Below are 17,702 nucleotides of genomic sequence, written 5' to 3' on the forward strand. Positions count from 1 at the left end.
CTGTCATGTCGTGTTGTAGCAGCGTACCCTTGGGAGGGGAGCCTGGGCATCGTCCTCTGTAAATGTGCCTCAGCGCTTTGCATTCATCACCTGCCTCTCCCCTCCGCGCCCACCTAATACTCTGACATGGATCAGAGTTGACAGCATCCTGCTGTTTCTGAATTCGCACTTATTTGGTCTTCCCTTCCACCCTCCACTGCCTCTGTCTCAAGTCCCAGATGGAAGGCCTGCCAGGGGACATGCCCTGGGCGGGGCTGTCTGGATGTCTGGAGCTCAGATGTGAGCTGGCGTGGCGAGCGAGGGGGGTGAGCCTTGTGTGTGTGTGTGTGTGTGTGTGTGTGTGTGTGTGTGCAATCACGGGTGCCGCTGCAGCAGCAAGAGGGGAGAATGGGTCAAAGTGCTAATGCGCCAGGCTGGAGGTGATCAAATGATTTCCACTCATTTTAAACAGGAGCCACTGCGGGCGTGCATGCATGTGGGAGCGGCTGGCTCGGAGCCCTGCAGAGTCAGGGTCCAGTCTGTATGCGCGGAGGAAGCTGATTGGAATGCAGGTGTCTGACAAATGGCTGAACATGCTGCCAGAACATGTTGTGAATACAAAGAAAGAAATGGTCCTTCGAGCCGTATCAGGGGTACGGCTCAAACACAATGAGAGATTCCATGGCTATTGTTGTGCTTGCCACAACTGATCTGCCTTTCAAATGTGTGCATTCACTGGATTCTTTCTCATTTCAAGCACAATATTCATTTTCGGAATAGTTGTTTTTCTAAAGGTAATTTTACAGTTATGGTTATATACAAGTATAACTATGATATAGTATATCTACTGCAGACACAGGGATGGATATAGAGATGAAGAGATACATAGCTGGGTAGGTGGATAGACAGACAGACAGACAGGCCGACTGAGTGCTGCATAGAGAGAAATGGATCCGGCTAATCAGGTGCTCTCCAGCTTTCCCTTTTTTGGGAGTGCGAAATCATGGCAGAAATCCTTGTTCTTCTTCCTGAGCATGATGAAATAGACTGCCATGCACTCTGGCTTCGAATACCGCCAAGCAGTATTCATGTATTCAGCAGAGGACACACAGGAATTCCAGTTCATATCGAGCAAGGTGGAAATCATTTCATCGCGGGCCCTTGGCACCCTCGCCCTCTCGAGATGCCTCGCCCGATGGTAAGTCTTCATTTCGTCTCGTCTCCCTCCCTCTTCCTGAATAATCCATCTCGGAAACAAAACGCAGCCCTCGCGCCCCCCGCTCCCTCTCTCCTCCTGGAGGACTGATTGGGGCTTTCAGAGATACACACACAAGATCAAGGACTGCCGGCTAATGGGGTTAGCTGAATCGGAACCCCCCCCCCTCAGCCATTTTGCCCTCCCGTCCCTTATCTCGTGTCTATGTGGACGACCGGCACATCAGTCACCCGCCCATGTATACGAGTGCTTCTTTAATGGAGGGAGGAACAACTTAAACACAAACAAAACTGTGGGCTAACCCCTGCACACTAATGAGAGATGGTACTTCCGAACGCCAACAGAGAGAGAGAGGGAGAGAGAGGCACTCTGACTCAATCACACAAAGAGGGGATTTGAAAGCAGCTCTCTCCTCAGTACCCTCTCTGCAGGACGGGGTTTGTGGGCTTTTAATTTGCGCCGAGGAAACTAATTACACCTAATTGGGATGGAGGCACCAAAACATCATGTTTCCTCATCATTACAAGGCACTCACAAATGCTACTTGAAATCTTGAAACTAACCCTAGAGGTGAGCCATAGGCTAAAATGACCCATTGTGCAGTATATAAGTAAAGGGTCACTGTCCACAGTCTAACTTCAGGAAGACAGACTATATTTCAAATGACTTATTATTCTAATTGTGCCATGTCTATGCCCCAATACCCAGGGATAATGTTCTACTGTAGGAGGCAGCAGTTAATCTGTATCAGTGTAATCAATAACAAAGTAAGTTCATTCTTTCCTTTAAAAATGTAGTCATCATTAAAGTCTGACTGCCTACATTATGATCCGGCATATATCTTGATAATTCCTGCACCATACCAGCAGTATTTCTCCTTCTTGCAATATATAACCATTGATGCAGCAGACTGGCTTTGATTGAAGGACTGCTGGTGGGTTATGTTTCATGAGAGAGGGAGTACATTGTCAGTGTTATCATTTACCTGTCTCTGGATGCAATCCAAGGGGCTTATAGAACTGTCTCTCTACACCCTCATCTCCGTGCTTCCATGTTCTGTCTTTTTCTTTGACAGCCTCCAGCACAATAGCACCTCTCCATCCATTTCACTAGCACGAGGAAAGATCCATCACTCCAGTGCCCATGGCCAGTGCTCAATGCCTAGTGAATACTTAAGCAAAGAATCATGAATTGTCCTCCAGTGTCAAGCTTTTCCCCCCATACCTTCGCCTGAGAAGAGCCCCGCCCTGTCTTTTTCAAAGCCTGGTCTCATATGATGAAAATCTAAAGGATGTCAATTGTCAGTCACTCAAATAGTAGTCACACTGAATTCCACAACCAGATCCCAATGTCCTCATAAAAAAAATGTCCTCACACAGATTGACACACACAGATGTGATGGTCCTCTCACGGATCAGATTCTGAGGTCCTAACACAATGTGTCTCTAAATCACCACACCTCACACCCTGCATGGCACACCTGGTTAAATATTCATAAGCACAGCCAAGACTCCAGCCAACCTGTTTGGTTCATCTGCAGGCCAAGTGCCATGTCTTCTTTCATTCTATTACAGTAGGCTCTATTTGGAAAATTAATGTGCTTTTAAATATATAACTATGCACGTGAGAGACTATTACTGCATGTACAGTATGCACACATTTATGTATGCAGTTGCTATACTGAGCACAACCTTTTAGTGAACTCCGGAGGTGAAAGCCACTCCGATGTTCTTGGAAAGGAAAGCCTCCCCTAACAGTTTGATCATGTGATCTCGAACAAGAATGAATGTCCTGTACATTCACAGGGGAATCATGAGACTGCTTGTTGTGCAGGCGCAGGTGTTAATGTGTGACTGTAAAGGGGACCACTTTTACGCATGTCCATTCTCTAGCGCAGAGGCAAAGGCAAGGTGAAGCAAGCGTGAAGCCCCTCTCCTCCTCTCTCTCTCTCTCTCTCTCTCTTCCTCTTTCTTTCTTTCTCTCTCTCTCTCTCTCCCTTTCTCTCTTCCTCTCTCTCTCACCCACTCATCGGTGCTTTATTTCCAGTGCTGGCCCTTCGATGTGATGTTCAGTGACCCCATCTGCTCTGACGGTGGGGTAGCTAACATCCTCTCTCTCCTCTCGCAGCGGAGGAGGGGGTTGGGCGCGGCACGGCGCGGTGCGGCACGTGACTACACTGCGCCCGGGCGGCGAAGAAAGAGCGGAGGAGGTGTGAGGAGGGGGAGTGCAGGTGGAGGGGGGGTTGAACGGGGGGGGGGGGGGTAGGGTGGTTGGAGGTGGAGGGTGTGTGTGGTGGTGTGTGGTGGTCGGGGGGGTTGAAGGAGAGGACGCCTCGGCCCCGCCCGGCGGCTCCGCGCGCTATCCCGTCGTTCACCCTGCGGCAGCCTGAAATAGATGAGTGTGTGTTGCGGGCGGGGGGTTCCTGTGCGGAGCGCGAGGCTGGCGCGGCCTCCTGGCGCTCCCTGGGCCCGGGCCATGCCCTCTCGCTCACCTCCGCGCCGGCCTCCCGCCGACTCCCCGTGCCTTCGCCGGCTGCACGGCTGCCCTACCAAGATGCTCCTCACATCCTCCCGTGTAGTAGGCTCTCTCTGAAGCCCTGCTCATCTTATTCAGACCACTCCAGTGTACGCTACCTCTACAGTATACAGTACATGTACAATACAAATACTACCTTATTGGGTAGTATATGGCAACTACTGTATATACATACATACATACATACATATATAATATACCATGCTCATTTGGCAAAGAATATTATTATACCGTATGATAATTGACAAAGAATTTCCATCATCTATTCAACCTTAACTGAGTCGGAGTGCTGTGTTGGTTTTAGATATGTTTAAGTGTAAAAAAAATAAAGTACATAGCTTCAAAGACCCTTTCTGATTCAGCATTCCTTCCACTGGTGCTGCATCTAACGGCAGGGAAACCGTGGGTCACTCATTTATTCATACCCACTTGAAGTGTTACCCTCTCTCATTAATATGGACCCTTTTAAATTCGGTGCCCTACTTAAAAAAGCAAGGGGGGTTGGCTAGGGTAAAGAAGCCATAAAGCTAATTTATGCTAACTGGATGCTTTGCCTCAGTGGCAAATTAAAACCAGCACATTCCCCCTATTTCCACGGGCTACTTATCTCTCTGCTAATGATAACACAGGTAAATACACAAAGCCAAAATCAACAGCAAAGAACTCCAGCACCCAGCAGTCCCGTTTTGATGGCACATGTTTCACTATTTCACGCATCTGACTATGCGTAAAGGTCATCTGTTGGGTCCTTTTCAAACAGAGAGTAAAAACAAAAGCTCACACCAAGCCTATTTCACATATCCCTTCTACCAATCTTTTGTAACACATACAGCAGATTACTGACATTGTGATTTTTTTTGCGCCTTTTCTCGATTCCAAAATTACCATCCTCTGACGTCGGCCCCGTAATCTGAATTTGCGAGATAACCACCAGTTGTGCAGATAAGCACCTGTGCTCACGGAATACGTGATTACTTCCATTCGACGAGGCTGAAGAAGCGCAACCGGTTCCTGCCGCAGGAAAATCAAAGGAGGAGGGTTAGGGGGGTCTTTATGGATTGTACACTTGCATCCCCCTCTGGAGACACTAGCACAGTGACATTTGGAGAGAATGGGCGCTTTTGCTTGTCTTGTTTTGGGCTCGCCTGTCAAGCAGAGTTATCTGCAGAGAGGTAATAATAATACACTACAAAATTCTTGATAGATTCGTTTCAGACCTGCAAGTAAACCATCACTGGCATGTCCTGTCCAGTGAGATGCTTTGCTGCAGCCGAACACGGTCTGATTCTTGGAAAGCCATGCTTTTCTGTAGACTCTCCGCATTGATGGAATACATTTTTTTGTAATTCTTCCACGAAGATATTGATGTATCTTTCATATTTTTCTTTTTGCACTTGTCCAACATTTATGTCTGCTACATGCCCATTCTGGTGTTTTGGGTTTTCATCATCTGACAAAACTTGTCTTTGAAAGCACGTTTATCGCTACAGCCTTGACATATCACATTTTGCCATCTGAAATGTTGCACTGAAAAAAACCTGCTTTGAAAATGATTTGCTCATCTATGTTTCATGCTTAATGCTATACACACGAACCAAATACATACTGTACACATAAGTCAAAACAAACACTTTCTCAATGCTGGCTTTTGTAGATTCTTTACGCTTACAATTCAAAGCTGTATGTCTTTCACATTTCTTTCTGATCATGGAGCCTGAAGGTCACCAAAGCTAACAGAGGAGATACTACTAACACACCTGTATCAATTGTCTGGTGTGTTAAAAAATTAACCCTGTCTGCATATCATCTCACATCTCCACTGATTATAGTTTGACATTTAAAATAATAATAATGATAGAAAAACAAATAAAGTCCTCTGTAATTTCAGGAGAAGCAGGGCCTCCAATTAATCCTTTTGCAGTGCTCAAAAGCCTGTCCTGTGACTAATCTGGCCTGAAGGCAAATCACTAGCGCTGCATGCACAATGTGGATCTGCTGGAGGGCAAATAGGAAGCTGTGGTCCACTCACGCTGCAGTGTCTGGTTTTCACTGACGGAGATATCCCAGTGCACCCGGTAAGTCCAAATCTCATTACTTTCACAGACTCAGGAAAAAAGGGGGGGAAAAACTCTGGCCATGTCAAACTTCCACAAATATCTCCAGTCAGCCTGCTGTAGTTTAACTAAACAACATGTATACTTATCTAACAAAAACTTTAAATTGCACCCTCACAGGAATAGGTTCACTAAATGCATCCAAAAAAAATTCTACCATTCAAAATAAATGATAGCTGGCTCGCCACTACTTTACTTGCATTCCCTTAAAGGATGTGGGAGCTGAATGCGCTGAATGATCCTGTGCCAGCTCACCGCTACTCTGGAACCACGTGAAACTTATTCACACTGCACCTGGCTTTTTTGGTCATATTAGCATTTCGAAAGGGGAGCCAATAATCGCACAGAACCAATTACGACACAGCCATTCTCCTAAGCCAAAAATGATTTTTATCTGGCGTATAAAGAGCTCTGTCCAGTCAGTATCTGGGCACAGTCAGGCAGTGCTCGCCTCTGATTGTTCATTTGTAATTCTTGGATTGCAGTGTTAAAACAAAGCCTTTCCGTATGACAAGAGGGAGACGGAAACGGTGTACACGGTTGCAGCATTCTGATCCTGCTGTGAAAGCATCCCCGACTGTTTACTCAGGGACTGCAGGGTCACCTTGGGTGCGTTCACTCCGCATCTTCCTGTATGCAGAGTGCTGCCTTTCCGCTGTCACACCAAAGGCCAACGCTGTATTCCCTACTGAGACGTGCCATCAAAAATTCATACGGCTAAGACAGGGCACTCCAGGTCAGTGTTTGACTGAGACCCTGGTTCTCTCCATACCATAAATCACTCATCGACTTGCACGTCCTGTAACGGAGGAAGCTTAGCTGACACATCTTTTCTGGTCACTCCCATTTTTGCTGATCTATTATGGCAGTAAAAATGATTGCTTCAAGGAAGCTTTTCATGTGTAGAAAATAGATGAGATACTGTGTTTACTTCTGACACAGTTCTGTTGCACTCTATGAGGTGTTTCCATAATATGATAAGCAGCACAATTGTTCTCCCACAACATAAAATATATCAAAACAACAGTGCCTACACTTCTGGAGTCTCTTATGCAGCCAGCTCCCAACTGACAGCTTGTTAATATTTTTTTTATTTTCCTCCATTTTATGGATTTTTTGCATATTGTTTAGTCAATCAAATGGGAGTGGAAAGCACTCTGAGCCACATTTTCAAAAGTGCTATATCAATAACATTTTTATTGTGATTTAATGCCAGAAATTGTTTTATGAGGCCACTGTTTACATCAATTAACCTCTATTTCCAAGTGATTGATGCGGTAAAGTAACTTTATCGGGTATTTTCTGTACATAAAACATGGTATGAAAATATGAGTGCATCCTCTTTTATGTATTTAAATTTTTTGGCAAATCCCTAATGAAAAGCAAATGGATCCAGAGCCCTTTGGATTACACTGCATTTCTATTTTGGTCCTCTAAAAGAGGATTCTAAAGGGAATGCACAACAATATGTAATTTCCAAGGCTCCGTGAAGAAGAAATTTTCATTCCTATTGCATCAGAAATTTACTTGGTGTGTGCATGCCTGTTTTGGTGTTTACAACTGTGGGATTTCCATATGCTTCTTCAAAAAAAGAATGTTTTTGTTAAGAAAAGGAATGGCACTAAAATAATAAGGAACTTATAATGGCAAATGTTCATGAGAGGTCTGAATGTCCATGAGGACACAGTGCTGTGCTATAAGACTACAATGTCCACAGGATGAAGCACCATCAGGAACACCACCATTTTAGACTTGAGAATCCCCCTCACTTGCCCCCTTCACTACGGCACATCAACAAATGCATTCTTGCACTCAGATCAGTGGAAACCTCATGCAATATTCAGCAAGGAAGAGGCTCTAACGGAAGTCTCTTATATTGTAAACAGGATAAAAGCTCATACATTCTCAATACATTCACAATACTGCTAGACTCAAGGATTATTCTGATTAACAAAATGATCAAAACAACTTTATGATTCATTAAATACGCATCATCTCCCGCTACTTATTATTACTGTCAATAAGACTAAAGGGAATAATATAACAGTAAAGCCAGCATGCTGAGCCACCTCTCACATGTGCCATAATATGACAGGTAGAAACAGAATGTCACGATGCTGCTTACTGAGTCTTTTGTAAGTGCTTATACTTACAATTCCATCAGCAATTCAAACCAGATCTACAGTAATACGACATTCATGATACAGGATATGATATCAGCAGATTAACCGATCGGTTGGTGCGGCTTTAACAGTGAGCTTGCTGGGGGCACAGTATTCCTCAGATGTGCCACGAGAAGATACTATAAGAAGAAACCAGGAAGTTAGCAAGACCCACCCATCCATCACCCATCCATCTATCTGACCACACATCAGTCTGGATAGAGTGATGACACAGGGAGGGATGAGAGGTGCTCTTATATGTGCTGTATGCGATGCCTTCCCATGGTGGGAGACCACTCTCTTCCAGAGCAGGTGCTGGCGTAATTATGGCGGCAGGCACCGCCTTTTGACAGATTTCCCCTCCGTCTTTTAATCATGCCACATCTGTCCAGGGGATACACATTACTAAAAAGACTGATTTCCCCCGAGGCCAGCCGGCCGCCCCTGGCATCTGCTTCACGGCCCGAGTCCTCCACGAGTCAAACGTGAGGCACGCGCGTGCGTGAGTGCATGCATGCGCGCGCCACCGGGGCTGAGACTCGCCTGCTTCCCAAGCGTTCGATCCCCCTCGCTCGGGTACGGTCTGTGAGCCTCTCTCTCTCGCCTCTCTCTCTCACTCTCTCTCTCTCTCCCTCTCCTCTCCTGCTGTTTGGCGCTGCTTGCGACTGCCAGGCAGCACCAGAGGTGCGAGGGCTTATGAGATCGTCACCGTCGCTGGGCTCAGCGATTCGGGGATAAGGCTCCGGAAGTCATCCCAGCACTCGGGGGACTAAAGACACGAGGCCTGCACCATGCCAGCCTGCCTTCTGTGCTACACACACACACACACACACACACGCTGGCCGGTCATACGTGCATGGCCGGTCTGCCCTTGCCTTTTGACCCACTGAGATAGCCTCTGCCACTGTGTGCAGACTAACTAGCCTAATGGAGCAAATTTACAGAGGGCCACGGCTGAGGGGAGGCTAATTTCATCTGAGTATTAATCAAACAGACGGGTGGGCTCAGCTAATTATGCCGGGACGGGTTCCAGCTCTTTAATTTCTCATCAGCCCTGCTCTTTTGTCTTTTCCGCAGGATGTGCATCAAATTATCTCCGAGTTTGTCATCAAGTGTTATGCTTTGGAGATCTGTTAGCCGACGGTGCCATTGTACTTCCCTTGCACACCAGCGCGCTCCGTAATCCTAAATGGACCCTCTGCTCCAGCTAAACCTCCTTCTCCACCCTCCCGTTATCTCCTCGCAGTTAGCACCGGCGCTCCGACAATAGGCACAATGGAGACCAGGAGGAAGAAAAGGAGGCAGAATGTGCAGAGAGGGAAAAGTGGAGAGATAACTGCGCACTTTCTCCGTCTTGTACACCCAGGGAGTGGCAGAGATGTTTTTTTTTGTCCTCCGTTACATAAAAAGGCAGCATTTTTTTACTTAAAAAAAGCCATATGCGTTCAATACACACGTAGATACACAATATTTCTATGACAAACCCTCCTTTCCTTGTATGCACCTCCTAGTATTTGTGATGACAATTCACTGAAAAAAACAACCTTTGTTGCCGTGGTGAATAGAGTAATTGAATTCCGAAGAGGAATGTCATGTACTGGGCTTGACAGCTTCGCAGATGTCCTCTAAAAAAGTACCCAATACGTGCCTCCTCTGCCAAGGCTGCCGTGCCGCTTTGTGGACGGACGGCGCCTGCACAAGCGCGGGCCTACGGCCTTACAGGTGTTGGAAACACGGGGGTCGCGCAGAGGTGCCCGCACACGTCCGTTCAATTCCTTCCCTTTGGCCCGGGGGTCGCGCGCTCTGCCGCGGCCGCACCTAAAGCTCCATTAATCCATCACGGTGACACTGACAGGAGGGGTGGTGCATCTCGGGCGCTCCCTCATTCCACCTGCTTCAAAGACGGATGAAGCCGGACCCTCTGCGTCTAGATCGATACAGCGCGCGGCCAGCCAGGAATACCAACGAGGCCACCCCCCTCCCCTCCCCCCCTTTTTTTTCCCTCTCTCGATTCTGCGCCGGTAACCATCGTTGTTCCTCCGAGGCACGCATACCATGCGACGGGACTCTGCCACAGTGTCCTGTTCTCAAGAACTCCGGGGTAATAAGGTACCGCACCGTCGCTGGGCGTGTGAGCTGCACGGACTCGAGGAGAGAGGGCATCTGAGAGAGATCGGCTTAGGGGTGACAGCAATTTCCTGCCGCCGTCTTGTTCTCGACCAGCTGGATTATATGAGAAAATGAACGGTACCTCGAACCTATGATCAAATTCCGTCAGGCCTGTGAAATCCCTATCTTCACTAGAGAGGGGGAAAAAAAGTGCCGCAATGGCCAGTTTGTGTCCTCCAATCCCCTCCCCCTCGACGGTATATCTGTCACACTAGCTGTTCTTAAGACAAAGGACCTTATTTCTGTAGGTGGGCAACAGCAGTTCCTTCGCCACTTAGATCTGCAGTACTCTCTTAGCCGTGAGTCCGGTCAATATGTTTCAGCCAGAGCAGTTCAAATCTGACATACCTTCATGCCATTTACACATCTTTCCAGCATTCTCTGGTGAACGCTGATATACAGTACAGTGCAATAGAACACAAAATGACCCAGATGCTCTCATTTCTCTATCGAGTATTACTGTCTTTTTCTGTGGTTTTCATAGCTATAGCTTGACAGAATACAAATGTGTAGACTGAAGAGGGTTATGAAATGGCAAAACGATTTCTGTTCCTCAGACAAGTTAACACTTCATGTGGACTGACTCACCGGCATATGGACAGTAGGCCGACAATGTACAATCAGTCTGTCAGTATTCTATGGTGTCAATAGACTCATACCCTCATACAGTCCATAATGGCAATGTAAGGGCGCTTTCACACCACTAATTCGATTATTTGGTCCGCTTCAGGCAGTGAAATTGTTATTATGTAGCATATAGACTCCAGTGAGGTCCGCTTTCACACCAGAAAACGAACCAAAATTAGTCTGATTGATTTTTTTCTCAATGTTTATCTTCCGGTAGAAATCGGCGCCAATTTTGACTCACTATTTTGACCTACAGTCTATGGTTTGGACCCCAGTTCGCGTTCTCACCAGAGGGACCGCACCAGAGGTCTACTTTTGGTGCGGAGTCAAGCGGACCGAGACCTCCTCTTTTTGCAGGTCTCGGTCCGCTTGTTTTGGTGCGCACCCGAGTGCGATTAATGCTTTCACACCAACGAAAACGGACCGAACTAAGAGGTTTTGGTACGAATGGACCGTTTGGTGCGCACCAAACGATGTTGGTGTGAAAACACCCTAAGTAGGATATTGTAGGCCTTATGTGTTCTAAACACAGAAGGATGGCTTACTTTTTACCTGACTCATGCCTAATGAGACTACAAACTCTACTTCAGTGTAGTTTAAATAGACATAAATAGAGACAGAGACAATATATGCTGATGTGGATGGCACTGGAATAGAGTGGTGTTTTTGTTTATGCCAGTCTTATGGGCAAATGTTTGATATTCCAGGAAAGCATGTCATTTTCTCTGGAGGGAAATATGTCCTCTTTTTTATTATTTTATGTTGCGAAGTAATTAAGAGTAAAACTAAAGTAATTATTCTTATGAGAGGAAAGGCAGCTGAAAAATGCCTTTGTTGAAGCCAAAGATAGCTATAACAAAGTGCTATATAAAGTGCTTAACCACTGTGCAAACAACAATGCAAATGAAGATGACTGCAGCATGAAAAGTACCACAATGCCACACTGTTCAATGGACACAAAGGGAAACACGGATGCCTTACAGGTATGGCACATCGTCCACATCCTGATCGTTTTACCTCCATCAAGGGGGCAATGTCTTGAGGTTATGTGTTGTGGCATGTTCATTTATTCGTCTGTTTGTCTGACTGTCAAAAGGATTATCCCAAAACTACCAGACTTTTACCAGACAATTTTTTTTTTAAACTTGGTGAAAATGTTTAGCATGCCCTGAGGAAGACACTATTACATTTAGGACAGGGAGCTGACTCATGATGGGACTGCTCAGCTAATTTAATTTCTGTTCTGCTATACATTGCGTGATATGCCATTTGGCCTTGGCAGGGCTCTCAACGCTCTCTGAGCACCCTGCTAGTTTAACTGTGCGCATTCGCCCAACGCTAAACATAACTGAACCCATGTCATCTTAAAGGTTCAGCATCTACTTCCTCTGTCCTCGGAATATCCTGCCAACAGCCCTGGGGATAGTCTTGGAGCATTTGGCATAAGTGCTTACTTTCTCGCTAGTGTCCCATTTTTGGCCGGGCCTCTTTCGACTGAGTCATGAAAACCGGACTCAGCTGAGGCCAAAGAAGCCTGCAGGTCTTGGGCAGTTTATTTTGATTTCGTAAGATCCGTTCGAGTGCTCCTGGACGATTTCACGCTTGGTCCACGGGGAGATGCTAGCAGGCTGACCACTCCAGAGAAGGCATGTTGCTGTTCTTAGTGTTTTCTTTTTGGACTGAATCGCAGGCTGAATCCCATTTCTTTTCAAAAAAAAAATTGCACACACTTTCCAGGTGGACAAATATCACGGTTTGTTTTCCTTTCTGACCTTTGTCTATTCTGCCCCTCATCCCCACCCGGTCCTAACCATGCAATGAAGCCTGGTTGGGATCCATCAGCTGCCTCAAATGATCTTTCCCTTCATGGGCTGAAACAGGGGATATCACATTTTGCACAGACACAGTTTGTCAGATATGTTGCTATGCTAGGCATGCCAGGTATGCTGGCTATTTCCTCAACTACTTTTTTGGCAGAGAAATTGGAAGCCAAAGTATCAAAGTCAGTGACAGAAATGACTCCTTAGTACTGAACACTCTGACTGGAATCACAATATTTTGTGTTCAATTTAAATACAATTACCAGGTCAGAGGCCAATAGTCACTTAATATCTTCACATAATGCCGTAGCCTTAAGCACTTTTTTCTGGAGAGCTACTTCTCTATCTCCTCCACTCCATCTGACCCAGAAACCGTCCCCACACGACAGTAAAGATTCACTTTTCTCTCTCCCATCTATTCCTGGCGATTTGGGCTCAAACAGTCTTTGTTGTCCACCCATAAACTCTCCATCACCCACCACATCAAAAGTGTTTGTGTGATAACATCAGTCCCATGATTGCTGGGTCCCTATATGAGATTGCCAGCGGCTCTCAGAATCGGAATTAGTTGCATTTGGCCGAGTGTGTTAGCGCACACACGCGCAAGGGATTTGGCTCTGGCCGATGGTCTCACTCTAGCAGTGCAGAGAATATAGACAGATATACAATACAGCGTCTAGAGACAACAGACAGTGTACTCACTATGTGCAGCTGGAGGTAGTCTCCGAGGCCTTGGGTGCTCTCCACCTGCACCAGGATGGCGTCTCGCTGCTGCGTGCTGAAGCCCACGGCTAGCCGGTCCGCTCTCGTGCTGGGCCGCTCGTTGGGGGCCCAGGTGTACGTGATAAGAGCCCCTCCTTTTCCAAAGATGTACGTGGTCCCAGCTGCTTAGACAGAGAGAGAGAGAGAGAGAGAGAGAGAGAGAGAGAGAGAAAGAGAGAAAAGAAAGGTGAATGGATAGATCATTTACATGTTTTTCATCAGGTGTGTGCTGGTCTTCTCTTAGGTCAGTTTGGAGTGTTTGTGAGACAACAATGCTTTTGCTAGTTTGTGACGTCATGCCAGCTGATGGTTAGCAGACTCCTGCCAAGATGTGTCAGTGCGTGAGGCAGAAATGCCAAGTGGAAAGGAAAGCCTTCTGCATGACTCCTCTTAGCGACTGCTTTATCAGTGTCTCGGAGCCAGAACTACTCGGCGCCTTCATAATTAATTTCATGATGTTATTTTAAGGCTGAAAGAAATAAATTACACGTATACCATAAGGACATAGTTTATGCACTGTTTACACATAATTCTAGTCTTATACCATAAATTTTACAACATAAAACCTATTTTACCATAAATAAGTAAATGTGGATGATAGGGTTACATTTCTTACACATTTTACATGCACTTAGATAGGCATAGATTATGTACGACTCTATCTTTCTATGGTGCTTGGCCTGAATTTATGTCTCATCAATTTGGCAACCCTTCGCAATTTTAAAAAAAGCTTTTAAACTTTAACCTCCACACCACGTCGCTATCACGCTGCCACCTGTCCTTCCTGGCACCTAGCGCGCTCTAAATGAGATAACAGAGGAGGTGAGGGGGGATCAAATTAGCTTATCTGGCGAGCCTTCCCCCAGGAAGGCGCCGGGGTGGCAGAGCGGTGAACACCTGCTCTTGAAACCTGCCTAACCTGTTGCCGAGCGTTCGGCTGCGTCGGGCTACAGCACAGCGTTTTTTAAATCACAACAAATGGGGCCAGAGATGGAAATTACCCGAGCCTCTCGCAAAAAAATAACACCGCAACAGACTGACCGTCCGGCCCGACCCCGCGGCTGCCAACAGGACTGAACTATGTGGCCGTGTTAAGGAGTTGGCCATGCCGAAAGGACAGCGTTTAAAAAGCCACACGGCATGCGTCATGGCGGGGGCTGCAGAGGTCCTGGAACCATGGACTGCTGCCAGTTTGCCCAAACTATAGTTCGACACCAAGTTAAGCAGTTCTGGGGGCCTGCCCATTGAATATCACATTCGATTTTCTGTTCTCAAGCGCGGGTGGTATCGTGCCACAGGGCAAACCCATATGTCTCCACTGTCTAGAGTCGGAAATGCTTGGGGAGGGGGGTAAAAGCTCTGTAGAGTGCACACACCCCAACGCCTTTGGCTCTAATTGTCCATACACTCAAGGAGGAACTAACACGGTAGAAATGGATCACTCCCCATGCCCTGCTTCACTGTCAATTCACTTCTATCACGCCGCTCACATCACACTTACAGTATATCACTTTTTAAATTCCAGTTTTCACAGCTACTATTTTATCTACTTGTTTTATGCTGACCAAATGCAAGACTATATTTTAAAGCCAAACTAAAAATGAAGGAGGTAAAAAAAGGTGTTGATGGCGCTATATCTCTACGGTAAATCACTGCAGATACCTCTGGGCTGGATCCATTTCAGTGACTCAGTCACATGCTCTTAGAACAACCTGCAACAGTCTGTCACATGCTCCTGCTGTTCCTCAATTATCATTACAATTTTTAGATGGAAAACTGACAGAAAAAGGGAAACGATGATAATATACTGAGAATCGTGAGCAACGACACACAACAATGCCCCTGGGCTTGAATGCACTAAGGGATCCAGCAGACACAACTGAATGCAAATATAATTAAATGGAAACCTCAATAAGACCTGACTTAAATAGAATGCCAGCATAAATCTCAGGCTGCTGGGTCCAATATGCTTTTCTTTAATTGGGAATAATGTTGGACTTAAGGCCAGCCCACAGGTCCAGCAACTCGCTTCACTCCACTAAATTCAATTATCGCATAACTATGACAGTTTTTTAGAAAAAATAGAAAAGAAATTCATATTCATACAATTGGCCAAGACAGCAAGAAACAAAAACAATGGCTTGCTGTTAAATCAATTGTCAAGAGTTATTTAATCGATGTAATGACTTTCCATGTTTAATTTAAAATCCAAAAGGCATGTAAAAAGCATGCATATGGTACGTTCTATGTGTTTCCCAAACCAAAGAAAGTATTTTAATACCATTTTAATTGCCATTTTCAAAAGCTAAGTTTTACCAAGACAGTTGATGAATCCCATGAAATATAATGGTTCACCATTAAGGTGGACTCTGTACTCTGGTAAACAGTAATTTCTTGGATATGTTTAAGGGGGGAAATTAGATATGTGCATGGATTCAGGGATAATTAAAATATTGGCTACCAATACTAACAGATCAATGAGAAATTAACAGTTTCTTCAGGGGAAAAAAAGAGATCAATGTACGCACATTTATCAGAAACCTAAATGAGTGTATTTAATACCGTTGCCACAGGTGATACAGCATGGTAATTACAAGAGAACCAGCTTAGCGTTAGTTGGTTTGTAACTACACAAAGCTTCTACTTTAAGATAAGATTCTACTTTTCTGGTATGCTATAGCTCTCTGATACATTTCTGGTGGCACATATGATGGCTATGTAGATAAAGAATACTGAGGAAAGCTCTGATCTGGTGCAATTTAGTAAATCTTTTTCAATAAATCATGTGAATACATCACAGAAACACACTAGTGGCACAGACATATCACACAACTGTCAGTATCTGAGAAGAGTTAAGACAATAAACTAGTTCATATCCAATACATGATCTGACAGCTCATGCATTCTTTTCTGAGCTTTACTGACACAAACATTTATTTTATGACAAGTACACTAATTTGGTTAAGCTCTCGCAAACTGTGGCATGCTGTAGTTCATTAAAACACATTAGGCTCTATACAATATTAAACAGTGAATTACAATGCAGTGGGTACACAATATACAGTAATGCCTGAATATGAAAACATGCCTTTTCTTTTCAAACATGTCCATATTCAAGGCTTACATGATGCACAGGTAGAGGCAACTACTCCTACACCCCCACCCCCACCCCCACTCCCACTCTCTCCCACACACATACACACACACACACACACACACACAAACACACACACAGGTAGTCAAATCAATATAACTGTGAATGCAAGGCTTAAAAAAGGTGGATAGACGCTACTGCATTACAACATGTCGACAGCACCAGTCAACACCACTGATATAGCATTCGCTGCAGTGACTTTTTTTTCTTCTTCCCAGGACATGAAATATGATATCCTCCCTCTCCCATGGAACCTCAGCATGGGTGCCATAGAGAATTATGCTCATGTAAAACACCACGGCAGATAAACCTCACCGGATTTCCACTCATTTCCACTGAGGAGAGAGAACAGTGGATGCACCCTGAGATGAGGGTAAGCCTGCTTACAGCAACGTGTTTGCTTTCCGGCTTAACCATTCATGTGCGAGGAGTGCACGCGCCGCTATTGACCGTGTTTTGCGTTTTTTACCTGTTTCCTTTTGGGGGTATGAATCCACAGATCTACACAGCAATCCTGTTATCTACACTCTCTCCTGTTATGTCAGGGACATGACTTGAGTACATGTTCCCATGGTGACACGGCGTTCACACATCAGCTTCAGTTTCATATAGTGACACTGGCAGTAGGCTACAGTGCCAAGGGTCCAAAGCATGTAATATTTAAACTTCATACTCCCCTAGATGCTGTAAAACAAAACAAAAAAATTATGCTAACAACACTGTCAAAACCCCTTAATAACATATTTTACTTAACTGCATGTCCCCCCCCCCCTTTTCTTTTAGCTATTGCTCTGTAGTATTTTATTAGCTTTATTATTTAGCTGGATTGTAGACATATTGTGAATCCACATCCTGAGGTGAATTTGTCCTGACCAAAGGGCACGCGTGACACAACACTTGAACTTGCTGTGATAGCTGGTAGGTCACTAAGACTGCTCCCTATCATAGCATTAGAGAAATTAAGATGATCGAAAGTTGTCGGGTTATTTTACTTGAAGTCGGTCTGGTCACACGCATTTTGGATGCCTCAAGTTAAAGAAATTCAAGTTTTGATCAGAATAATCCTGTTTCACACCATAATTATTTGCCATAACTGACTTAGGCAATTACTAGTAAGGCAGGATAATTTGGGTACAATATGCAGGCTATATATGCACAGGGAGC

General features: G+C 45.3%; 1 protein-coding gene across 1 annotated transcript in view; it reads right to left on the reverse strand.

Moving 5' to 3' along the window:
• nrxn2a (neurexin 2a) overlaps positions 1–17,702 on the reverse strand; it is a 156,372-nt gene that overhangs the window by 13,882 nt on the left and 124,788 nt on the right. Inside the window, exon 15 of the mRNA XM_062536723.1 lies at positions 13,321–13,506. Within this exon, the coding sequence (XP_062392707.1) occupies positions 13,321–13,506 (186 nt within the window). The remainder of the gene's footprint in view (positions 1–13,320; positions 13,507–17,702) is intronic.

The sequence above is a fragment of the Sardina pilchardus genome, chromosome 5 (genome assembly GCF_963854185.1).
Source record: "Sardina pilchardus chromosome 5, fSarPil1.1, whole genome shotgun sequence".
Taxonomy (NCBI): domain Eukaryota; kingdom Metazoa; phylum Chordata; class Actinopteri; order Clupeiformes; family Clupeidae; genus Sardina; species Sardina pilchardus.